Source organism: Diadema antillarum, unplaced genomic scaffold (assembly GCF_040938485.1).
Source record: "Diadema antillarum isolate AM-2024a unplaced genomic scaffold, OU_Dant_1.0 seq00000682_RagTag, whole genome shotgun sequence".
Classification (NCBI taxonomy): Eukaryota; Metazoa; Echinodermata; class Echinoidea; order Diadematoida; family Diadematidae; genus Diadema; species Diadema antillarum.
In genome coordinates this window covers 2,712,898-2,739,647 of record NW_027271587.1, presented here as the reverse complement: position 1 = coordinate 2,739,647, position 26,750 = coordinate 2,712,898, and the positions used below count along the sequence as shown (strand labels likewise).

Sequence of the window (26,750 nt, the reverse complement as noted above, 5' to 3'; positions counted from 1 at the left end):
CTAGATATTGGGCCATCGGAAATTGCGCCCTCAACGGCCATGGTATCCATTTTTTTTTTCCAAATGGCCGCCAAAAATGCCATTTTTTGTTTTAAAAATGCAAAATTCAGAAGGGAAAGCCATTTTTTTCTTTTTTACAAACAAGCGGGAAATTGCATCCAAAATAAATCCACACATTGGGCAATTGAAAATTGCGCTCTCAATGGCTATATAATGGCAGCCATGTTTTGTTGTTGTTGTAGTTGTTAAATGGGCACCATAAGTGCCACTTTTTCATTTAAAAAAATGCTAATTTCAAAAGGAAAAGTCAATGAAATTTTGGTTATAGATGGGAAATGACATTTAAAATAAATCTCGATATTGGGCCATCGGAAATTGCACTCTCATCGGTCATCACAGCCATTTTTCAAAATGGCCGCCATAAATGCTATGAAAAGATTTATTAAAATCAGAAGGGAAAGCCAACAAGATTTTGCAAACAGGTGGGAAATTACATTCAAAAGTAAACTTATTGGGCCATTGCAAATTGCGTCATCAAAGGCCATTGCAGCCATTTTTCAAAATGGCCACCATGAATGTCTTTTTTTTTTTTAGTAAAGTGTTGCAGACGTCAATTAGAATTACCACAAAGGTGGAAAATTACATTCAAACTGAATTTGATAATAGGCCATCCAAAAGTGCACCCTCAACAGCCATAGCAGCCAAGTTTCAAAACAGCTGCCATGGATGCCCCCCCCCCTTTTTTTCCCAAAAATTTGCTGATGTCAGAAGGAAAAGTCAATAAGACTTTGCAAACAAGTTGAAAATTATGCTCAAAAATGAATTTAAGTATAAGGTCTTCTTAGAAGACGTCCTCAAGGGCCATGCTGACCGCCATGGATGTCTGCTTCTTTTTTCTTTTTTCTTTTTTTTTTGTGGAAAGATTTGCTAATCTCAGAGAGAAAATCAGTGAAATTTGTACATATGTTGAAAATCATATTCAAAAGAAAATAATATATGAGGTCATTACAAATGACACCATCAACGACCACGGCAGCCATTTTCCAAATGGCTACTATAGATGCTATTTATTTCTTGAAAATATGATAATGCCAGAAGAAGACAATACAATTTCTTGTGCAAATTGACAAAAGACATTCAAATAAATTCAAGTTTGAATTTGAATTTGAATTTGAAATGAAGATATTGAGCCACCATTTAAACATCGTCCCCAACGGCTATGACAGCTCTTTGTCAAAATGGCTTCCACACACTCCTTTTTTTTCTATTTGCTCATTCCAGAAGGAGAAAGCAGTAGAACACTGCTAAACAGCCATTACATCTAATGCAATCTGGTGTTCAAAGAAATTAAATTTTTAAAAAAAGTTTCATTGATGGGTTAGTTCTAAATTCATGTTTTCAGCTTAGTTCTAATTGCAGCATTTCGCGTGTGACGGCTAACAGTATGGATATCAAAGGTATGTGTTTTATGGAAGCATAGCAAGTAAATTAACTTTTTTCGTAAAATGAAAGGCCATTTTTTTCGTATCTGTCTTAAAAATATTTAGGAAGTTACATTTTAGAATAGATACACTTCATATCGTCCCATATATTCAATGATATGGTGTTACTGTCAAATTTAATACATGGCGCCATTATCCCTGGATATTCATATTACTCTTTTTCGGAAATTTTTCATGTCTGCCACCTGAAATATGCATTCATCATTGGTAATATATAATCGCTAAAAATTTGCCTGGTTTATTTTAGTTGTTCCTAAAATGATTTCTTTAACACCATATTTCAGTTTATTTTTCGGAAATTTTTCATGTCTGCCACCTGAAATTTGCATTCATCATTGGTGATATATAATCGCTAAACATTTGCCTGGTTTATTTTAGTTGTTCCTCAAATGATTTCTTTGACACCATATTTCAGATTATATAATGTCTCTGTGAGTATTTTGCTCTCTTCTCCTTCTGAAGTTAAGCAAATTTTCAAGACAAAACAAAAAGAAGAGTGTATTGTAGCTATTTTGACAAATAGCTGAAATAGCCATTGAGAACACAGCTTATGATGGCTCAATGTCTAAACTTCTCTGTATATAATTGTCAACTTGCGCAAAAAAAAATTGTCTTCTTCCGGTGTAAGGACATCTTCATAAAAGAAAAATGGCATCTATGACAGCCATTTTGGAAAATGGTTGCAATTACCTTTATTAGCATTTTTTTTTCTTGAAAATTTGTGAAGAAACAATTTCTAGAGTTAATGCAATCTAAATATATTTTTTGATTTTAACCATTATTTTTCAATTTATGTACAAATTTGTTAACTTTTCTTTCTGAAATTACCATTTTTTAAAACAAAGTAATTATGACAATGGCAGCCATTTTGGAATATGGCGGCAAGAAAATGAATGGATATGAATGGTTACTTCCCCAAAACAATTTAGTTGTGATGACTGACATTAACAAGGCAAGTGCCAAAATGTGTCTCGCCCATTAGCGTACAAGAAATTAACTTTTTCTAACTCCCGGAAGTTCATTGACCCCGCCTATGACCTCTGACCTTGTGGTGACCTTCAACTCCCTAAGGGACATTTACTAGCCAAGTTTGGTCACAAACGGACATATGGATCAAAAGTTATGAGACATAATCAAAACGCGCCGTAAAAACTTAACATTGGGCCCTAAAGTTCATTGACCCGTGCCTGCGACCTTTGACCTTGAGATGACCTTCAGGTTTGGTAAAATGTGTTACTTTGTATAACCACTCTTCCTTCCAAGTTTGATTGAAATTGAAGCCCTCAGTAGAGAATTATTCAAGTTTTTGAGGCGTTACGGATGGACGACTGACAGACAGACGCAGCAGGCGATCCCGTAGTCTCCCCCCTTACCTCCGGTGGGCTCGACAATAAACCATTGAGTTGTGGTAACTGACATTTCAATGGACAGCATAGGAAAACATAATATAACAACAATTTCTGATAGCAGTATCTATCTTCTTTCAGCCAATGTACACTACACATATACCTACAAATGAACATGTTCAATGATATTATATGGCCTCAAAGCGGGGAAGATGGAATGTTTGTATGTATGCATGTGTGTGTAAGTGTATGTGATTTGCAAGGATTATGATAAAAAGATTACAGGTGTTCATACAATAATTCATCTACTATCTACGTCCCTTTCTATGTATACACAACACTTGTAAATTTTTACGAATTCATCAAGGAATACTGTCGAGAGGGCACAAACCTTGTTGAGGTCAATGGAATGTGCTGGGAAGTTTCTCGCCACAAAGACGATGATGGGTCGACCGTGGATGTCATTCCCCGTCTCGTAGATGCAGCGGTGGGCGGCGATGTCCGACAGGTCTGCCAGACGAGCTTTCCGGAGTAACCTCTCATATCTGAAAATTAGAAAATAGACATAGAAAGATGAAAGATACAAACTTGAACAATACTAACAAAATATCTTACTAACTGTGAAATGGTAATCACTGCTGGCATTCTGTTTCCGTGGCAATTGCTGGAATCACATCAACACGTATAAACACACACACACATGCGCCTTTTAGGGTGGGATTTCACGGAGCACGCGAACGATTTGCGAAGGACGCGAATGACAAGATCCAACATTCGGAAAAGTTTTTCTCCGAATGTGTTCCGACAATGAAGCCGAAAACCATTCTTGCGCAATTTGTGCGAAGTTTCCACGACGTATGTGCGAATGTCGTGTGTATCATTGCTAAAGTACAGCATGTTACGTACACGAAGAACAAGCGACGGAAATGCGAACAACGAAAAATTTTCAATAATCATGGGAGAAAATGTACCCAAGGAGAGGTAGAAGTTGTCTTGAGTTGATCTTTTTTCTTTCCTCTATTTCTCCTTTCTTTTTCTCTCATTTCTCTATCGTGTGCTTGCCTACATTTTTTTTTCCATAGGACCTATCTCCACTAGTAAAGCATTTGATTTTTTTTTGCAGTTCCTCGAACACAATCATAATCTCTATAATTCAAATGAAATTTTACATACTTAAAATTAATTTTAAGTGTATTCTGCGATTTTTTTGTATATCAAACATTTCTTTCTCTTTGCTATCATTAATTTCTTTTGTTACTATAGTTGTTCATAATTGTTTAATGTTTAGATGTATGCTACGATTTCTATTTGTAGAAAGCATATAGGTCATACATCCCCCAAACGTGCGCTAAACGTTCGCGAGAATGTCTCAAAAGGTACGCGAACAGTTTGCGATTACGTCGTAAAATGATCGGAAAAACTTCGCAGATTTCGCGTAAAATACGCGAGACATTCTCCAAAGTTTCGGAGTCTGTTTGGGGTTTCACGAACATTTTGCGAACATCGCGCGTGTCTTGCGAAGGTCTTGCGCATATGACGAGGCTTTAAAGACACTTTCGAGAACAATTCACGAGCAAATCACGACCAAGTGTGCGGAAAAGGTCGGTAAAAAATTTCACACTTTTTTGAAATTCTCGCCGAAGTAAAAACGACATTTGCGAACAATTGACGACGCTTCCGAACCCTCACGTTCGTTTGGCGATCTTTTGCAGACTAAAATACGAATGCTGGATTTTGCCATTCGCGTCCTTCGCATATCGTTCGCGTGCTCCGTGAAATCCCACCCTAAGAAGTGTAGAAATTGAATGCCGGTTCGCAGAGAGATGCCAGGGTCGGAGAGCATCTAGGCGCGAGATTTTGCGGCGCGTCAACATCACCCCAGGGAGCAAAAGCGTCCCCCTTCAACAGCAAAAGTTTGATGTTTTAGCATTAATTTTGTAAGCTATCTGGTGTCTACTGAATATAATAGTTTGGCTTATTCTAATATGAAAATGAAAAATATTGTTTCAAAATGAAGTTTTATCAGACCAAACGCTAGGATAACAACAAATCAACAACAAAGAAAACATGAAACAAACAACCACGATATACATTCTGACTAATTTTCAATGAAACATATCGACAATGAAGGTAAATCAAATATCAAAACCGCCGTTAGTGGAGTTGTATAGGCCTGACACGCGTTGAAGAGATTTTGTATCGTCCTAAAAAAAAATATATATAATAATAATAATAATAAATCCCCTTAAAATTTTAAATCCGTTGTGTCTTAAAGGCGCCTTGGCAAATCACCAGTAGGCTATACTTGCTGCGGGAAATCACGCCGCCGACGAACGGCCTTCTCGGAGAAGGCCGTTCGTCGGCGGCGCCACGATTCTTGCCGGAAAAAAACGGCCATAAATACACTGCAACTTTTTATTTCTTTCGAATTGCAATCCGAATAATAATGGCGGTCAGAAGAACGTTGTTGTTGTTGTTGTTGTTGTTGTTGTTGTTCTTGTTCTTGTTCTTGTTTTTATCCCTCCATCTTCGTTGTTAATTTTTAGATCTTCCGTACTTGTTGGCGTCTGGACATAGCCCCCAAATATTCCCTTCGCTATCACGTAGCTCTTTTGACAAATCCCACGCGTTGGTATACAAAGATCGCAGTCACACTTGCCAGACAGTGACATACTAGTACCAGTAGTTGCGTCCACTGATGATGCGCCCCCATCAGTGTCACTGATGTAGATGTCGCGGTTTTTTTTCCCCAGCGGCAGGAGTAAACTTGGGGCGGGAGGAAAAAAAAATGCATACAGATGCATCAATATTTCAGGGCCGTAGGCCTATTCCAGCTTATTTGCTCGGGTTTATACGCGATGGTGAAAAATGCGGATTGTGTATCATTATAGCGCTTTTGAATAATATTCTCCCTTTGCGTTCTCAATCCATTCCACAAAACACTGTGCTATCACAGATCAGCCAACAGAGTGGCGAAAATTTCATTCTAGCACGAGTGGATATTGATAGCGACAATCTCGACCTTGGAAAGCTTTGTCCGTATCCAAGTAATTGTTGTATCTATAAAGCTGATGGTAACACGGAAAGCGTAGAACAATTTGATGCCCCAAATAAATAACGTGATCAGAGAAATTACGTCAATACCTTTCCTACATAAAAATGTGACTGACTTTTAATGTCAGTCTCTGTATGCCTACTGTCAACACAGACAATAAGCAATAGTAATATTCTAGTATACCTTTCCCCCTAATTCAACCAAGGAGGTACTAGGCCAGCCTCCTTGATTAAACTATTTTATTTTCCAGCAATGTAATACAGTACTTTATGACGGCCGCGACCGACAAGACTCACTTTCTCCTTCCGCTTTTCAATGTAAACAGTCATTTGGCGCGAGCATCTATTATTTCAGCTTTCCTTCCTACTCAGTACTTTCATCCTACCAAGTGAAACTCTTGCATGTTATACGTCTCTATGTGGAGAGTACACACACACACACACACACACACACACACACGAGAAAAAAAAAGCAGAACTACGAAACAAAGATCGAAGACTTTCAGTGTTATTCTTTGTTACTGATCAAACAACATTATAATGATGTGCGAATCGCTAGTGATACCCCCTCTTCCTGCGGATGGCGGAATGTGATATCATATCATTGCACATTTATGATTACTGGTAGAACTATGTGCGGGTAATTCAAAACATGCATAAACACATTTTCTATGATTTTTTTTCTTTAATTGATCACATGTCACGTTCCTGTCCGCTGGCGGGAAAACGCAGGAGGCACTGTGACACCACCTGCACAGAACTTTGAACATCTCAGTCGAAACGCAAAATACTGGCTCGTCGTCACGAGAGGTTTACAAGATCCAATTCTACACGTAAGTATCTGAAGTTCGTTTTAATGCACTGACGTTACTGTTGACTGGGATGACATAATTTCGATTGACCCAGCAAAACCTGACGATACAGGGTCTTTTTGCACCTCTATTATTTCAAGGATGTTTCTAGAACACGCTTGTGACTGGGATATCGTATTATTGAAGAAATGGAAAACGATTGCAGTGTACTTCTTTTGTTCACGTAACAAGTGCACGTACCAGAAATCGTTCATCTTGGAGAACTGCAAAGACAGTGTGGTGTCGTGTAGTGCTTACTACCTATAGCTTCGATTTTCAATTTTTGTATGAAGGACTATGCAATGGGTCTACGTTTGAGAAGTTTGGTATAGAAACAAACGCAAACAGAAAAACTGACCAGAGATGAATAACATTTATTAGTGGAAAACTGAGCAAAGAAAATGGGATTCCATCCCGATGGAATCCCATTTTGTTTTTGTTTTTTGCTCAATTTTCCACTAATAAAAGTTTGTTTGAATGACAAAGCGTGATATAATCACATCAGTTGCCAGTATTACAGCACTTTTTCTCCTGGATTTGAACAGCTTTGAGCGGACATCCCTTTACATAGGTCAACACGACGAAATCAAATAAAAACAAACTGTATACCGGGCAGTGCACGACAGTGTATGAAGTTCAATAATTAGGCCTACATGAGGCCTCAACACACTGTCTTTATACTGCGTTTGAATTGATTTATTGATTGTTCTATAGCTTTGGTGCAGTATAGAAAATTCTGTAAGAGATCGAGACATTGCTCCAAAAATGTGCATCAGCTTCAGACCCAGAGTGGTCTTCATGGCGTGTGAAACAATGACGACAATACAGATACAGAAATGGACGATATGCTATACACACGTTCGTTATTCCGAAGGTTTGCGCTCGGCTGAGCTCTCTTTACCATACCCATACAGCGAGAGGGCCTTGACAAAAGGCTATGTACGCAGGGGCCTGCATGCTTGTCTCACTGTCAAGCGTGTGAAATTTATTACTGGAGACTGTTATGACTGCGTGGGGGCCCGGCAAGATGCCATTTTTGTTTCCTGCGTAGAACTGTAGAGCATTTTTTTTCTTACGCCAGTACATTGTGTGTGTATACGTATTTGAATTGTTCTATAGATGTGAACCCCCCCCCCCCCAAAAAAAAAGGCCCATAATTTTCGTATTTCACTTTTCTTTTAAAGTTTCTGGATAAATTCACTGATTCATTTAGGAAAACTGACCCTCACAAGTTTGACTCGTCCGCCCCTGAAATTGGAGTGGAGATAACCAAACTTCTCCCACAATTCCGAGAAAAATGACCTACCCGTCAGCTGGATGTGGTTTTGAGCACAGATAGAGGCGCACGCAGTGCGCACTACGTGCGCCTCTATACTCTTTGGTTTTGAGCTCCATGCACATGTTTATACCAGCGATCCATCACGACAGGTGATATTTTCCCCCTCTTACAGTACAGGTAAGAAATCGTACGTCTACCTCCTTTCAACTATCTGAAATTATTCTGGTAACTTGCATAATTGTTTTGTATAGTTGAATAGCATGGTTCCTCCCCTATAAAAGAGATTAAGTTAGAACAGCAGCAGTAAAGTTATGGAATACCAGGGAATACCAGGGTCTCGCTATAAGAATACCAAGTTTGTCACTAATCCTGATGTGCAGGACTGCTGGGGCATAATGCGTTATTGCTTATATAATTATAAATACTAGTGGTTGTGTCATTATCATATCATTTCTGTGGTGATTTAACAGTTTCCATTATGCAAGACTTTTTCTTTGTAAGTGCTGTTGAGTGCTGCTGGTGCGTGTGTGAACAAGTCACAGGCTTATGTTATCCCATGTTAAAGGAAGAGTGGGAACGGTCAGTTCAGTGTCAACACTACTCTTGATCCTATGTAGAGTGATCCGCACCACGGACCAATGACACTAGTGATCAGGCAAGTGGCTGATCTAGTGATGCTATCCTGAATGAAAGCCAAATGCCTGTACAGGTGTACAAATTGTAAATGAAATATACATGGATACTTTGTATGTATTATTTGGCATCGATGTATGGAAAGAAATAGTGACAGATAGGAAAGTGTATACACCAGTGTGCAGATGTGAACACAGTTTGGATGACTCATCGCAACTCCCATATTCCTCATCGGCCATAGTTGCACCCAGACTTGGCTCTGGACGGAGTGTTTATCTCTCTGTCAATTCCTCACTTCTGGCCAGTTCCTTGATCGTTTTTGTTCAAGGACAAGTTCACCCAAATAATGTGTGATGATTGAGTGAATGCAGCAATACAACGCATCAGTGGAAGTTTGACGAAAATTGGACAATCGGTTTTACACAAAGTTATGAATTTCTAAAAAAGCAGTTGTGATGTCACGTATGTACAACAATATTTAAAAAAACAATATTGAGAGAATTCCACAATTTTTAAAGATAAAAAATACGCATTCCCTCGACTCGTTACGGACACAAGTTAAGGGTAGGTCTAATAATATCATCCCCTGCTTAAATGAGTTAAGTCAAGCACTCTTTAAGATTTTGCTAGAAAAATGAAAATATGTTGGATTCTATTTACATTTTATAGTTTTCTGGCAACGACGTCACAAACTGTTGTAGTCTTCTCGTCCAGCGATGGCGGTACTGAAACTTTAAAAATGTATAACTTTTGAACGGGTTGTCCGATTTTCCTCCAACTTTTACTGATGGGTTCTACTATTAAATATTGCTGCATTCACTTAATCCACACATTTGGGTGACATTGTCCTTCAAAGAAACTAAAAAAGGAATCATTCTGGGATCGTCTCAAAAGTTTGGTCTTCAGGATATTTTCACTTTTGCCTGACGGCAGGGAGTGTAAAAGTTAGATTGCAGGCCTACAAGCGTGTCTTGTTTCATAAGAAAAAAAGGGGTGGAGAAAATGCAGAAATGGCCACAAGAGAGAGAGAGAGAGAGAGAGAGAGAGATCCTCATATTTTGATAAATAAAGGAACTAAAAAAGTGCAAAATTGTTTTGGAGAGTGCAGAGAATATTGACTCTCGTTTTGATTTATAACACTTAAAGGGATCGTACAGTTTTGGTTGAGACATAATTTCAGGTTTCTAACATCTTTTGGTGAGATAATGAGAAACCTCTTATGAAATATGACAGAGCATGTAATTCTATGAGGAATTCAACGTTTATTTGACGAAAATTGGTTTTGAAATGGCTGAGATATCCACAAAAGAGCGATTCTAATAAAGTGTGGGACCCACACTTTATTACAATCGCTTTGTTTTACTTTGTTTTTAGATGTTTCATTCATTCCAAACCCGATTTTCATCAAATAAACTTTGAATTCCTCTTAAAGTGGTATGCTCTGTACTATATCATAAGTGTTTTCTTGGTATCTCGCAAAAAGTTAAAAGCCCAATTCTCATCTCCACCAATACTGTACTATCCCTTTAAAAGTGAATGTACGTTACATATATATTCAGGTTTACTCGTTGATCATGGATTATCAAAACAAGTTTGACTTGCATTTAAACCCACTATTTACCATTTGCAGATTAAAAAAATACAGCTTTAGTGTTTCAATACAGTTCTAAAATGTGAATTAGGGATAGAAACCAATGTAAAAATGTCAATCAGTATATTCAGTGTTAAGTATTGTTCAATATACAAAATGTGAACAATAATTTTCAGGGGCGGATCAAGGAATTCCGTAAAGGGGGCGGGCGTAAAAATATTTATGGTGTTACTTTTAGGTGTCATTTCATTTTTCTTTTTTTATTTCTTTTGTTTTAACAACAAATAAAGGAGGCACGGCCGGTGCGCACTCCTCTGGATCCGCCATTGATTTTATAAAAATCGCTTCTAAAGAATAAGCCGTCTACAGTTATGCTTTATTGAGAAAATTATATAGTAATATCTCCTTACATCGTATGGTTTTATTGCAAATTTTGTATGTGATACACACAACGATTATTCGAGTCACATGAGTTGTGCGTTATTTGGTTGAATCAATTTCATTTGACAGGAGTGGTTAGAGGTTATGTCTTTTTTCATAAAAGGATAATTTGACGGTTGATTATGAGAAATTATTGTAAGGAAATGCTACGAATGATTTCTGTGAGCAAGTGTTAGAATTAACCTATACCAACCTCTTTGTGGTATAAATCAAGTATTATGTTGAGCAAGGTATACAAATTATCAATCACAATGATGGAGAAATGAGGTTTTAATATCAGCAATGTGCTCTTTGTCATTCACAATTATGTTGATGACTCGCCCATTTAAAGACCCGTTAGCATGGTTAGCATGCTGGGAAAACACGGGCGCCCGATTGACTCGATCTTCATTCACTCAGCGGGTGATATGTGCAACGAAGCATATATACGCTTGTCGGGAGCGTTCGACTCCAGTCCATATTCTTTGGAAGTTCGGCTGTGTGTGTACTTTCATAAAGATCAGTGATAAAGTTCTATATTACAATTCATTACGAGGATTCTCCAATTAACTGTAAAAATGGATATATTCGCGCGACTAATTTTTCGCGCTAGGCCGGGTGAGAAGAGTTTCGCGTGTTTTTAAATCCGCGGAATCAAGACATCACGCACAGGAGCATATGGCAAGCAAAAATATTCGCGTGCTTGTATTTTCGCGCTAGTTTCTGGTTGCGCGAAATGCGCGAAAATTCCAACACCGCGAAAATTTCCACTTTTACAGAACTCGAGCTGGGCCAGCCTTCCCACTCCATGATATGCTCATCACGTTTATACCACTGGTTGATAATCATTATTGTGATTATTATAATGATCATTGAAAACCGGCACATGATGTAGTCTATAGAATAGAGAGAACATAATTTCATCCGGCGACTGTCCAGCGTCCATTGTGATTGGACATGACCGATTGTCATTTTCATTTCTTACAGCACAACTTACCATGTCGGGACTTGGGTATCATAATAATGTATAGTTTATTCAATAATGTATACCCAGTCAATAACGTATATTGAGGTATCAGTTCCCTATGGAGGTGGAAAGGACGACATCGGGGCGAGTGTGTGTTCATGCTAGTCTGCCCTTGTGCACAATGGATGTCGCAATATATGCATGGTAGCAAAAATTGTAGATGTTATGAAAGCTAGCTGGCTGTTTCCACGGTCGTTAAAATAATGAGGACTAAGTTGTGTTTCTTTGCTTGCATTTATTCTGCTTCTAAAGTCAAAACAAAATAGAATTACATTCTAAAATTAAGCAAAACAAAATTAAACTACAAAAGAACGAAACCAAAATACAATCTCATAATGCTGCAGCATTCTGTTATATTTCAATGGTTCTACAATTCATAATAAGCGGTACATTTTGATTAAAAAAAAAAACAAAGCAGGAGACCTGTCAGCATGAGCATGGCTTGACTGGACTAACGACTAACGACTTGAACTCGAGTTTGCCCCTCAAGAAAAAGGTAATTTTTTCGCAAATTGTACGCCGTTGGAGAAAGATGGTGTGCGCGTGCAGCGTGTGCATTAGATGTTTGCGCGTTGGCCGATACCTCACCATTCCTGATGAATATCAAAATGATAATGTTACATGGTATGAGACCAGAACCTAGACGGGCTTGTAGTGTAGACAGGTTGTTGGCAGGTTAGAGAGGCAAGTTGCCATCAGTGTAAAGCAAGGCATTGTAAAGTGGAGTGCTGGATCTGCAGATGTGTATGTGCATCACCAAGTACCATCAACCATCACCGCAGGCGGAATACTAATGATGGTAAATGGGTCTTCATATATAAATATACAGCTCACCGTTGTGTCAAGAATTCAGGCTTTGTGCATAAAAGATATAGTGTACTAGCAAGCTCTCGTTTCCTGATGTGTGGGACAAATTTTGTGGTTGGCCCATCTCTTGCCACAAGGGGGTTTCCTTGTGGGGAATTGTCAAAAGGCTGATTAACCTTAACTGATTACTCGTGAGCTGAGTTGAGTTAATTAAACTTATTTCATTTAACCACGGGTCACTCACTTTAGCCAATGGCTGTTCTCCTGTTCACTGATTGGCACGCATGCTGAAGTGCTTTTTCTCGCCTATTGGCAAGGCTCTCTGAATGTCAATGACTACCATAAAGATTAACAAATTCCCCTCGTCCCTATTATGTGACTTTCCTGTTGGAGACGATATTGCTACATTGGAGGGAGCCCCGGCTAACTTTACAATATGGTGAAGTTACGATAGATCTCTGAATAGTGATACAAAAGCTTGGCAACTTTCAGTGCATGTTCATGTAAAAGCTTAAGATATGGATATTGTGCCAAAAGTTTGGTAATACATGTATATGATGAACTCATTGCAAATTTGTCCTTTGATTGTGTCGTTCCTTGCAGAATGGCGGACGTAGACAGTGTGATGAAAGAAAAGATCAAAAGCTTCGCCTTCCTGGACCTTGAGACTACGGGTCTGGCCGAACCGAAGATAACCGAGTTAAGCATTGCCGTCGTACATCGTGAAGCCCTGCTGTCGGCTCACGCTGGCGTGGTCCCAACCGGAACCGGTGAACGCGTCGCGCCAGAGAGCCTCAAGCTGCCAAGGATCGTGGACACCCTGAGTCTCTGCTTCGATCCCGACAAGGAGATCGAAGCGTGTGTCAGCAAGTTGACTGGGCTGCACAACAAAGATTTGCGCGGGAGTAAGAAGATGGTGTTCGATAAACACGCCGTGGATGCAGTGAATGCCCTCCTAGGCAGGCAGGAGAAACCTGTGTGCTTGGTGGCCCACTACGGCGACAAGTTTGACTTCCTCGTGATCCGCACCGAACTCCAAGGCTTGTCACTCCACCTGGACCCCGACGTGTTGAGCGTGGACACTGTGCCTGCATTCAGGCACTTCAGTACGATCCGCCACGGAGGACGCTCAACTGCAGACATCCAGCTGAACGGCAGTCCCTACGTCCTTCACAGGTACATATCGTGCAAGTTACGCGACATCTACCTGCGCAAGCTGGGTTCTGCTCCAAAGGACCCCCACAGCGCCATGGAGGATGTGTACACGCTGATGAGGGTGGTGATTGCCGACGCACAGATGTTTGTGGATTGGGCCGACGAGAACGCAGAGAATTTCTTTTGAACGAACTTATTATTATTAGCACAGTGAGGAGTGACACCATGTTTCACTTCACTTACAGTAAGGTGAACGGAAAGTTAAAAGTTTCAACAAAATCAGACTCGAATTACCGAAGTTATGCTTGTAATGTTTCTGGAGTTTTTTAACCCGTTCCATACAGAATTCCTAATTCCCCATAGACTTCTCATACACAGGTCACCAGGTTCCTGTATGGAACAGGTTAAGTTTCTAGTGTTTTCAGCAAATACTTATAACGGTAGCAACCATACAGATAAATTGTGGAAGACTTGATGACTTTGTCAACTCATAATTGGTTATCTTTGATGTAGTAAAACAATTTCATCGTTGACTTTTTATACTGGACGATGGCTTAGGAGACCATAAAAAAGAAGGTTAGAAAAGTGTACAAGAAAAACCTATAAAACATTCATATTGTTATATCCACGATTTTTTTCAGGTACTAAAAAGTAATATCAAATCATATTTATGTATGTTAATCTACATAAGGAAATAAAAGTACATGTGTTGCCTTGATTTTTCCCCCTGTTGCAAAACATGGCTCTTGTCTACTATTAGTGTGATTACATGTATTATCATTGTCGGAGAATTGTTTACACTTCAATATGTCACAATCCTGCAAGGGCCACTTGAATATTTCAGCTTGTATAAGAATACTTCTTTTCATGTCATACTTATTTTTGAAGATCGAGTCATTACACGTTGTAAAGAAAGGATGCTTATAGAACACGAAAGACTTAATTTTACGTGCATTAAAAGGCTTTCACACCGGGTTTGCGGAGAGGTGCCTTGTGTTACCTACCCGGTATACACCCGAGCTTACGTTACCCTACGTTGTGGCTACGTCGGCCTACGTAACGCCCAGCGACATAAATGAGTTTGCGAGTTTCGGAAAAAAATAAATATGTTTGTTTATCTATTTGTGAACTTTTCATGTGCAGCAAAGGGCACAAACACAGGCAGTTTATGCAAAAGTCTATGCAAAGTACTAAGTACGATACTGTACACCAGGTTTACGCAATAGTATACATCACTATTCTTCTACAGTAGGATTTTGGCACGCTGCTCTCCGTAGGTCCAACGAAAAATCCTTTGAGGATTCAAAGCATTCAGAACATGATTCAGAACATGAATATGAAAAACTAAAGTAGAGCGAACTTTGCGTAGAAGACGAATCCGCCACATGGTTCCTATATAAAGCTAGATTTCACACCTCTAGAAAATACTCCACATACCGTGCACATGTCTTTTATGTTTCATAAAAGTTATCTAAGTTAACTCACTTATTTCATTCCAGTTCAGAAATTTGCAAAGGGGGGGGGGGGGGGGGGGGTCGCAGTCTTCAAAGTCCGTTCCCCGGTTCTTCATGAAAGACTGCATGTGAGTGGTTTAAACTCTGAAAATGTATTTTCCCCCTGAATTTACGCCCCTAAAAAAGAAGTTGTCCCCCTAAATGTAAAAGAAAGCGTATCCAGCCTCCAGGTTAGATGTACTATATTTTGTTTATAGGGGGATTCACCCTCATCGACCTTACATGATTACCTTTGTTTACAGGCTTGTTTAATGTCTTTTTACATTTATTTTTTCTTGATTAACTTCATTATTTTCAGACGAAAAGTGATGGGGCTCGGATTGGTCGTCCATGACTTTTACTTATAGGTATATGAGAACTACAACGAGCGCGCGTGTGACAGCTATACGACGAAGTTGATAAAGAAGTTCGTACTTCAAGATATATCCCATTCAAACTGACATTTTTTTTTTCTATATTGGAAATCGGGATGCATGGACTCATGTGTCGCCGTCCACAGACAGCGAAACATCTATAGTAGATAAATCACCGAAAGCTTAAAAACCACGACGGATATAGTGTAAAAAGACAGTCACATGCAGTCAACTATTACTCTCCCTCACTGAGCTCTATACAGTACCACATCGTCGGCGTTTTCACGAACCGACGCTATTTCGTTTTTGAGCGAAAATGCAGTTCTGAGAAAATCGCGTTTAAAGATCTCACAAGTTTTAGACAACGTTTTCAATGACTTTTCCTGTCTTGTGTGTGAAAATTTTGACAGGGTGATGAGAGTGGAAGTTGTTCTTCCTATCCATAGTGTAATTTTAGTGTGAATTCAAAAAAATTACGATATTTCTGTCTTCAAACTCACTGCGTCGGTTCGTAAATCCATCGTTTCTTGCGCGCACCATAGGTTATGTACTTAAGCGCGGGTCTCACGAACCGACGTAAGTTGTATTACGCCGGTTCGTGAGACCCGCGCTGTAGGGCCTGTACAATAGGTAACGTGCAATACGCGTGTATTTACGAACCGTCGCTATTTCATTTTCGTATGTGTTTACATACAAATACTATTAGGGCTATACCTGCTTATCAACAATAACCTTATTAATTGAAATTAATTGTCATGTAATGATTGTTGTGATGATTACAATACATTTAGTGATAATTAAGATGATAATACAAGCCAGTCTCTCTTAATTGTTCTAAAAAGAGTGTTGTCATTGTTTTCATCTTCATTTAGTACACGCATGCATTGTTATTATAGCTGTGGTTGATCGTTCCAAAGATTTCTTTGCCCCCCCTTTTTTGTGGATAGGGCCTATATTATTATTTAACACTTTTGCATTTGGACATCTATCATTTGGTAATACATGTATTCGGTATGCTGTGTTTCATATTTTTTACTTTTTACTGTTTTTTTTTTTACTTAATTAACTTACTTTTTCATTTTTCACATTATTTTTAATTCAAATTCAGTTCACTTCTTTCATAATAATTATGAATGTTTGTTCTAAGATGAAGGATACCGCTAAATCTTGGGAAAAAGACGTGCCAGTCAGTAATAATTACTTGTATTTACTCATCTTTCATACTCATGCATGCACTCTGTTATTTCTTTCTCTGAAATAATATATTAATTTCTTTATTTCTTATTATTCCACATATTTGTGACATTTACTTTGTCACAATTTTTATCAGTGTCATTATTGTCATTTGGCTCGCATGCGAAATCACTCATAATTCCTCATTTTCCATCTTTCTTTCCTGCTCAACAGATTCTATGATAGCTGCACCTGATCATATAAAAACATAAAACTCATCCTGCATGCACTCTTCGAAACTGATAAACTCCTAAAAATACATGAATATCAACACTATCAGAATTTCAAGCTTCATTTTAAATATATGATAATGGTCATGTTTTATTATGCCTTTTGCAGCAATATATTGAAGAGGTACATTATGTAATCGAAGAAACATAGGTCCTCAATAAAATATCAAATTTGAATTATTCAGAGATGAGTAATGACAATGGGAAGGATAACAATTGTGGAAGAGCTCCATAAATCAATACATATCTAATGGCAAATGGAGATGGAATCAAGATTCAAGAATATGTGTAATTCAAGTTCATTATTATATCAGTTCTTGTGTGTTCACAAAAAGAGGAACACAGTTCGAACATGCACACCAAATCTTACATCGTACATTTACATCTATAGAGTGCGGACGGAACATATACAAGAGAAAGAATAACATTCTCAAATTAATATATCAAGCATAACTACATGTATGTATATGACCACACAAAGATGTTGCTGCATATGCATGAAGCTTGAGAGTGCTGCAACACCCATATGCTCAGATAAAAACTTGATGTATATCATACAAAAGAGAAGAGGTACTGCATGTACATGTAGTTACACTATTCACAGGACAGTAGAGAAAAAGCACGAGAGAGAGAGGGAAATGGGTGTCTAAAATAGGTCGATGTAAGGAGTGCCAAGCCAATTAAGTCTCTAATAGAAGTCATACATATATAAGGAAACAAATTAATCACAACATAAATGATCATACTCATGTTAACCAATAATTAGCATCTAAAAATGTGTGTAGAAAGCCCATAATATCAGCCTTTCGCCCCGAAGGCTTGTTACATATGAGAAAAGAGAAATTTTGGCCAACCCCCCCCCCCTCCCTGTGAATCCTTAATCCACCAGTACTATAACACATTCTGAGAATGTGTTTTAGTACATGTACTAGCAAATTCACAAGAGGGGTGGGGAAATTCAGCCAAAATTGTGTGTGGCTAAAATAATTAAAAAGAAAGGTCATCAGCAAAACTACGGGGTGGATGCAGACGAATTTTCATGTGATGACTAAAAAAAATGCAGCTAAAGGAAAAAAAAAAGACGGCGGAGAGGGGCCAAGGCTAATTTGACTCCCCTCCCCCCCCCCCCCAACCAAAAAACAAACAAACAAACACCACTGTTTTACAGCACCTTTAAAGGACTCTTAATTTTTTGTTTGTTAAAAACAAACGTCTCGAAGTAAAGAATTCCATATTGTAGGCGAAATGTAGACCGATACAGTGTATAAAGTGTATATCCCAAGCTATTAAAGAAAAAAAAAAAAACAGATTATGAATATCATTTAAAGTAAGAATTTCAGTGTGTTTAATCATCTTTAGTTGAGTTGCAAATGACATGTACATATCTAATAAGAGCAGTAAACTTCGAAGCGCCCCCAAGCCCTTCTATACTTAATTATTCATGTGTAAAGGTAGCGCCAGGGCACTCCGGTGGTCTAGTGGTTATGACGCTGGTCTAGTAATCCAGAGGTCGTGGGTTCGAATCCTGCTTGGGCTGCCTGTGATTTTTTTTTTTTTCACAGCAGCCTACAAACTGCACACTGCAGTTGCGTGCGTTACTACGGATGGAGACAAATGAATAATCTATTATTTTAATATACAATGTTTGACATCCTTATTGCAATCACTTTCTTTAATTGTAAATTTAGAGACATAATGAATTATTATTAAAAGAAATCAAATTTCTGTATTTTGTTGTGAGTTTGCATGGGAACATACACGTATCATAATTTACAATTTTAGTTAGATAAAGAACATCTTACAACAGAACTGTCTAGTGATGGTTGAATAATTATGTCAATTTGTTATAAGTCCTATCATTTACATGGAGTGCATGTTCCCATGTTTATAAGAATCATACGTGACACATTCAAAGTGGGTTGAAGACAACAAAATAATAAATAAAAGAATAAAGGAGAATAGAACTTAATCTGATTACAGCATCATCTAAATATTGCCAATGTGCACTTAGAAATCTATCAAGATTTATCACAAGGTTATGATTACCACACAAAACCTTCAAGATTTATTATCATAAAATACATACCAATGAACACTTAAAAAAAAATCTAACATTCCATATCCACATGAAGCTTTCCTTGATATAAATGTCTCTCTGTAGTGTTATTAAAGTGTAGCAAAATTGTAATTACGACATCACAGAATGGAATGCATTGTTTTCACCTTCAATCTTAGGATCTCCTTTCATGTTTCCACTTTACAATCACATTTCACTGTAGATATACCGTCCTTATGTTGTCGCCCTTCATCCCAATTTCTCCCTTCTATCCTATCTGTAGATTGTCTTCTTTCCTAAGCCATTGTATTCACATTCCTTGGTGATCAGCACGATGCTGTACTTTTTTCTTCTTCTCTGAAACAGTCCAGCTCTTCGCTACTGCATGGCATCAGTCATCTGAAAGAAAAGACAGAAATTAAGAACTTTCGATTAAAATCAAACATCATGATACAAGATACAACTTTCATTTTGAGAAAAAGAAATCAGCCAACTTAACTGTAGTTGAAATTATTTTGCTCTATTTATATTAAACATAAAACAAAACGGTATACAGGATCAAAGAATGTCAAAAAAATACTGCTGTTTTTGATGCATATTCAAATTGTCTCGCCTTTTGCATATTTCAATGATGCAAGATCTTATGTCTAGCACTTAGTAAGTCTCATGTAGAATTTAAATTATTATTCACATGAATAAATCTGCATGTCCTTGTAAACAAGGCATTGCTTTGAAAAAGCTGAATATTACTAATTGCATTTGGGAAAGAGTCTACGACAATCAAACTTGTTTATTATCAGAGACTTTAACATCTTAATTAGACCTAGACTCTACATTACCATTGTATTCACATCCGTTGGTGATGTACACGACCCTGTACTTTTCCTTTTCTTTTCTGAGACAGTCCAGTTCTTCGCTACTACATGGCACCAGTCATCTGAAAGAAAAGAAAGAAATTAAGAACTTTTGATTAAAATCAAACATCATGGCACAAGATACAACTTTAATTTTGAGAAGAAAAAAAAATCAGCCAACAAAACTGAAGTTGAAATTATTTTGCTCTATTTATATTAAACATAAAACAAAATGGTAGGCCTATGCAGGATCAAAGAATGTCAAAAAATGCTGCTGTTCGTATTTGATGCATATTCAAATTGTCTCTTCATTTACACATTTTACTGATGCAAGATATTACGTTTAGCACTTGGTATGTCTCATGTAGAAATTGAATTATCATTCACATGAATATAAATCTACATGTATTTGTAAACAAGGCATTGCATTGAAATAGCTGAATATTACTACATGTACCTGCATTTGGGAAACAGTCTATGTCAATCAAACCTGTTTCTTATCAGAGACTGTAACATCTTAATTAGACCTAGACTCTACATTATCATTCAGCTTTTAAAGGTATTAACCATTCACCTATAAAACACTGGCATTGTCATGTGCATCATATTTCTTTGATACTGCACATATTTTCATGAAGTCTGCACAAGAATGCAAATGAAACACGTCTGCTGATTGGTATTTATGAAAAAAAAAATCACTAACCCGGAAGTCCTTGGCCTTAGGAATAACACGTGGCGAGTTAGTAGGAATTGACGTTAAAATAGAATAAGAATAGATCTACTAAATAGGCCTTTGCCTCATGAATGTCTGGTCTAATTATAGACTAAGTGAAGTCTAGACCTTTCACTTTTAAGTTACCAGTGGTTCACAAAATTTATATTATACAGTAGATCTAGACTACATCTAGATCTAGACATCTTATACTATTAGATCTAGACATCTTATACTATTAGATCTTGGCAACTTTTGTCTTTGTGACACGAAATTTACACGTCACGGATGATATTGCGGCGATATCCAACAGGATGACAGTACCACTATTACTGACTCAGTAAGTTGACATAGATAACTAACATCAACTTGTTAACGTACGTTAGAGATGGCACCATATACAATAACCGGTGACACTGACACTGACAGATCTAACGACTACGTTTAGACTAACGTTAAAGAGTTAGACTCGCCATCTCAGTAAGTCGGCCAAAGATAAAGTCAATACAGGGCTAAGTCAGTGTTACTGTTGTGTTAGGCCTAACAAATGTTAACGGTTACTCGGTTAGGTTAGGTTTACCAGGACTCAAGAGTCCTGGTTAAATCAGTCGAGGGACATTTCTTAGAAGTCATTCGATTCCAAGAATAAAAAGGGTGAAAGAACAAAGGGAAAAAAGGAAAGAAGAAAGGACAAAAGATTATGCATGGATGCTGTGAAAATCGACAGCGCTACTGTATCACTAACAATCACGCGTGAATATGTAAACGCCATTTGGTTGGGCCGCATTCACAAGTTTTAGGGAAAAAAAGCCCCACCGCTGTGCTTCAAAGGTACTCCACTCGAACTAACGTTAGACATAATGTCACATATCTACACACAGTACGGTACTAGGGCTGAATTCACAAGTATACTATAACACTGCACTGTACAGGAAAGCCACCTAACCTGTAGAGTACTAGTTGTACTACTCGTAGTGTTTAGGTAGTATCACTAGACCACATACCGGTACTGTCATAGATGACATCTACACCAACGCTGCACACTGGCACTGGTCCGACGGTCCCTGACCAGGAAAAATCACTGTTGGACACTGACCAGTAACTTTTTCAGGAATGGACCAGTAAAAATTGGGGGAAAAAATGGGTGGACTCTACCTACTATTGCCACTAGTCTAGATGTAGATCTAGAGCTAGACTATAGACTCTGTGTTAATTTGACTTGGTCTTAGACTTCAGCTGATCTTAGTTTTAGTAACTGGCATTACAAGTAAAAGTCTTAACTTAGACTTAATAGTTAAACTTGAAAGTTAAAGTCTAACATGTCTAACTTTATTCTTTACTCTTCCTTTGAGTTTTACTTTTAGACTTTTTACTTTTTTTTTTTAGTTTAGTAGGCCTACTTTGTCAATCTCATGATTTCATTTTCAACTCAAGTCAAGGCATAGCCATGAGTGTCTTCGAGACTTTGACATCTTGCATGTCTTGCACACAGACGTTACGACTACAGTACTCAGTAGTCTCAGAAGTAACGACATAAGTTGAAAAGAAACTATAAATAATATGATTTGGGGTCTAATTTGAAATTGGATGGCGTTTACAGACTAGGCTTCATAAGCATCACGCGATTGAATACATGGGACTACACTCTACCGCAATTAATGGTTATGGTAGTCCAACTGAAACTGTTATTTTGAGCATGATTTTAATAGGATTATAGCTTACCATTCACTTCACTCGTGGACAGTGGGCTGGCTTAGGTCGTCATTCATCTTTCAGATGGTTTGGTTCTCACTCTGAGATCTGGATTAGGGCCAAAACCTAATTCTAGGCCAGTAAGTTGAACAAAGCTCAAAATAATGCAACTGCGACGGTTCGTAAAACCCGCATTGCTCTTCACCCTAGCAATTCGGGTTTCACGAACCGGCGTATCTTTACTGCGTCGGTTCGTGAAACCCCTTTTTCTCAATTTCTCGATATTTTGAGTACCGTCGTTTTTTTCTTTCTTTGATAAAATTAAGAATAATTAATTTTGTGATCTAAAATTTTGGGATTTGGTAGAGTTTTGAAAGCACTTTCATTTGGTACCAATATCTCGATTTTGAAAATTTTGACCAAAATCGAAATAGCGTCGGTTCGTGAAAACGCCGACGACATTTACTACTATCCTGGATCTTTTGGAAATCGAAATAATACCTGCTGATGGCTACTTTGGTGTATCTATTGGTGTAGTTTAAGGCACTGCACCAATTCTTAGATTTACTCATTATTCTTTACAGAAAATTCCTTCTTTCTTGTCTTAGCCTGTCTTTTTCTCACACAAGCAAACTATACAAACGAAAGGGAAAGTACAGCTCACCTGGAAACTTTACTCGATGACCGCTAGTTGGCGCACTCCTTCAAATTCACACAATACCAAGCAGCAGCGTTTCACTTTTCGACTGAGAGTTGATCATCTTACAAGGAAACATGATCATGATCTCTACCGTTACACCATGTCATCACATAAGGATCACGTGACTCGCAGATGGCGAAAAAAAAGAAGAAAAATGTAGCCTATCATGCATGATTATGATTATGTGCTGGTATGATTTCCCGGGGTATACTCCGATGTATTTCAAGGCATGTGTGTGTGTGTGTGTGTGTGTGTGTGTGTGTGTGTGTTTGTATTCATCACATGGGAGTCAGTTGGCGGGAAAATCAGCTCGGTAAACTGGCAACACCAGACTCGAACTGGAGACATCAACACTTCAATCGAAGCGCTTAGACTACAAAACGTAACTTGGGCTCGTCTGACGGAAGTTTACAAGATCACATCCTATACGTAAGTATCTGACGTTCGTTTTTTAACAGGTTACAAAGATATTTTGATTGGACTTTTGACGATATTATCAAAGGGGGAAACAACAAGATAGCATCACTTCCAGTTGATCAACTAAAAGTGACTACTTGCTACACATATTTACAGCGTTTGGGCATTTACAGTTTTTGGGAAGCGTTTTTCGTTACTGCATTATGTTCTTTTTAGCTTTTTATCTGTTTAAATAGATTATGAAAGCTTAATTTACCTTGAAATAAGACCTTTCCCTTACATAACATATCTCTTTCCTCTGCTGACAATCCGTCATCGAATGCAACAGCGTCAATGTATAACGCCATACCTTCATTCATGCACGACTATGCAGGCGCAGAGTACATGTACATGACTTTGTATATCCCACTTGTATAAGCATCAACATTTTCGCGTGATTAATTTTTCGCGCTGAGAGGATCACACATGTATTCGCCGGTTCTTGACTCGAAATCACGCTGCACAATATTGTCAACCTATTCAAAATATGCAGAGAAACATGTGAAGATATTTTCACAGGTTTTGGAATTCGTGCCAGCCAGAAGTAGCGTAAAATACATGAAAATTAATGTACCGTGAAAATTTCTGCGTGTACAGTATTTCTCGAATAGAGAGCTGGGCTGGCTGAAGCATTCATTAAAAACCGGTAAGATATACTTCACTGTCGACGCTCTCGGAAAACACAGACCTGTACAACTGGGTCGATTGTGGCAACGTATAGGTATATGTGGACATGGAAACGGTCCAAAAGCTATAACAGGGGTGGTGTCCAAATGTAGTATCAGACGTGGACATGTTAAAGAAAAAAAAAAGCAAACAAACAAACAAAATAGATAAAAATGAATACCGTAAGTTTTATATCGATAAAAATATACAGTTAGGGATAAAACTAGAGGAAAAGTTTAGAGTGACAAGAGTGATAAAAAAAAAATATATGTTTCCAATAAACTTTTAAAATGAAGCTTTGGGATTTAAAGAAAAGGAACGAAATCATATGCCAAACATTGAAAAACAGAAAAATTTGAAGAGAAGAAAATCATTATGCTGTTATAGAATTTGTTCGTGCTGATTGAATTCAAACGCTCCAAAGTGCGAATGTGCATATTTATATGTGCCAATGAAATTGAAATTGGTATTCGTGACGAAATTGAACGTCTATCCAGCTATAGCGCGAAACTAAATGACAACTCCGTAATGAGTTTCTCTCTAACTGAAAACGTGTCTAAAAGGAATGATGAAAGAAAATTCAATGCGGAAGAATGAAAACGAACCTTGACAGTATCTATACAGAATGTTGACGAAAATCGTTTAAACTTGAACGCCTATTCATGAATTCGATTTAATGCAAATTTGAAGAAATTTGGCGGGAAACCTAAATTTCAGTAATTAGAATACCTAGACACGTGCCTGTATTATATACCATGTATCATATGAACCATATTTCCACATTATTGTATTATGAACGACTGTGCGTTGGGTCTCCGTTTGGGAAGTTTGTTTCAGTGACACAGCATATAATATTGTGACAACTACTAGTATACTGATTCATTCATATTGCGACTTTTTCCCCACTGGATACAAAGGCGTTGAGGTGTATTGCCAGGGTATCGGGTGAGCATTTTCATCAAAATATCTTGTCAGTTATTATTACAGCTGAAGTTCAATGAGCACACGAGGTCTTAGAATGAATGTCTTCGAAGTATTTGACTGTTGGTTAAGATTTAAACTGCGGAGAAAACGTGTTTCATGTAATTGTTTGGGAGCAGTGAAGAAAATCCTTGTAGAGAGACAATCCCCCCGAGAATGTGTATCAGTTTGAGAGACAGAGTGGCTTGGTATATGAAACAATAACTACTAGATATAATGATAACAAACTCGGGCTACTCCGTCATCACACCTATTACAATGTATATAGCATTGATTCGTAGACGTAAAATGTAAAACATGCAATTATGGTGTTCAGAACTGACATCAACTGCCTATGTACGACTGATATATCGGCCGCTAATGAAAAAGCATGCAACCTGACAAGATCCTGCAAATTTTAAATCCGTTTATAATCGGTTTGGGATGAAGTTGGGGACCTACAATTTCGCAAGTTACCACGAATATGAAAAATGCACGCTTTCCCGCATGTCTTCTTCTCTTAAAGTCGCCGTTGTATTACAGTAAAATACCACTCACTTTTCAAATTTACTGTCAGAAAACATCGCAAAAATCAAACAAACATGAAAGAAAACTGCTAGAAGTTCCATTTGATTCTGATTGAGATACGTGTATAATTCAGTGAGAGACTGAGGGTATCATGACTGTGGCATCATAAAGGCCGTGTCACACCAGCCTTGCGTGCGACTTGCAAAGAACAATTTTGACTACCCGGAGGTCCCTGTAGATGATCCGCACATGACAGTACCTAGCATGTATCTCAAAAGTAGTCGCCCGGAGGTGCGCACGCATATTTTTTTTTTTACCCGCAACCGTGTTTAGGCCCTGTCACACCTTCCCGGGCAAGCTACTCGGGCTTGTTACGTGTAGGGATTTTCTAGCATACCGGACATTCCTGAGGGCGGAAAAGGATTTGTGCGAGTCAGTGCATGTGTCTTACTTGCTGGACGCGTTATACTTGCGAGTATACTGTGTGACCTTTGTACCAGTCGCGTGGGGGCTGACAACTCAGTGAAGGAATTCCTGTAATGGAATGGCTGAAATCTCACAGAATTTCATTATCTTGGCTGCATACGGGACTGCGAAGTACCTGCGTGGGAATTGCCTGGGAAGTACTGCCGCTAAGGGTCTCCTACTGGCGTTCTGCGTGGACCTCTACGGGCATTCCCGCGACTCACCCGGAAAAAGTTTTGGTCATGCTCAAAACTTGGCTGCGGTTAAATCGGACTTGCGTGAGCACCTCCGGGCAACTACGCGCTAGGTACTGTCAGGTGCGGACCAACTGCGGAGAGCTCCGGGGAGTAAATTTGTTTCCTCGCAAGTCAAGCCGCAGAAATTCCCCCGTACGGTATGACAAGGCATGAATGAAAATTGCAAACATTCTTGTTCGCCCGCTGAAAATCTTCTACGTGCTGGAAACTACCTCCTCGCCACAAGCCCGCGTTATGGTGTGACACAGCCTTTAACATCATTTTGTATGACGCGTTCATTCACTTGGAATAAGCCAGTTCATAGTTCCACTTCGCGCATTAAAAAAAAAGTCATTTGTATGTACTAACCCCAGGTATGTTGCTGGTACAATGTATTTCATTTTATGAGATAAGGCTGTCATGATCATGC

At 38.3% G+C, this 26,750-nt stretch overlaps 1 protein-coding gene across 1 annotated transcript in view; it reads right to left on the bottom strand.

Moving 5' to 3' along the window:
• The window catches only part of LOC139737099 (protein GDAP2 homolog), a 66,837-nt gene that overhangs the window by 2,706 nt on the left and 37,381 nt on the right, over window positions 1-26,750 (bottom strand). Inside the window, exon 9 of the mRNA XM_071647776.1 lies at window positions 3,240-3,393. Within this exon, the coding sequence (XP_071503877.1) occupies window positions 3,240-3,393 (154 nt within the window). The remainder of the gene's footprint in view (window positions 1-3,239; window positions 3,394-26,750) is intronic.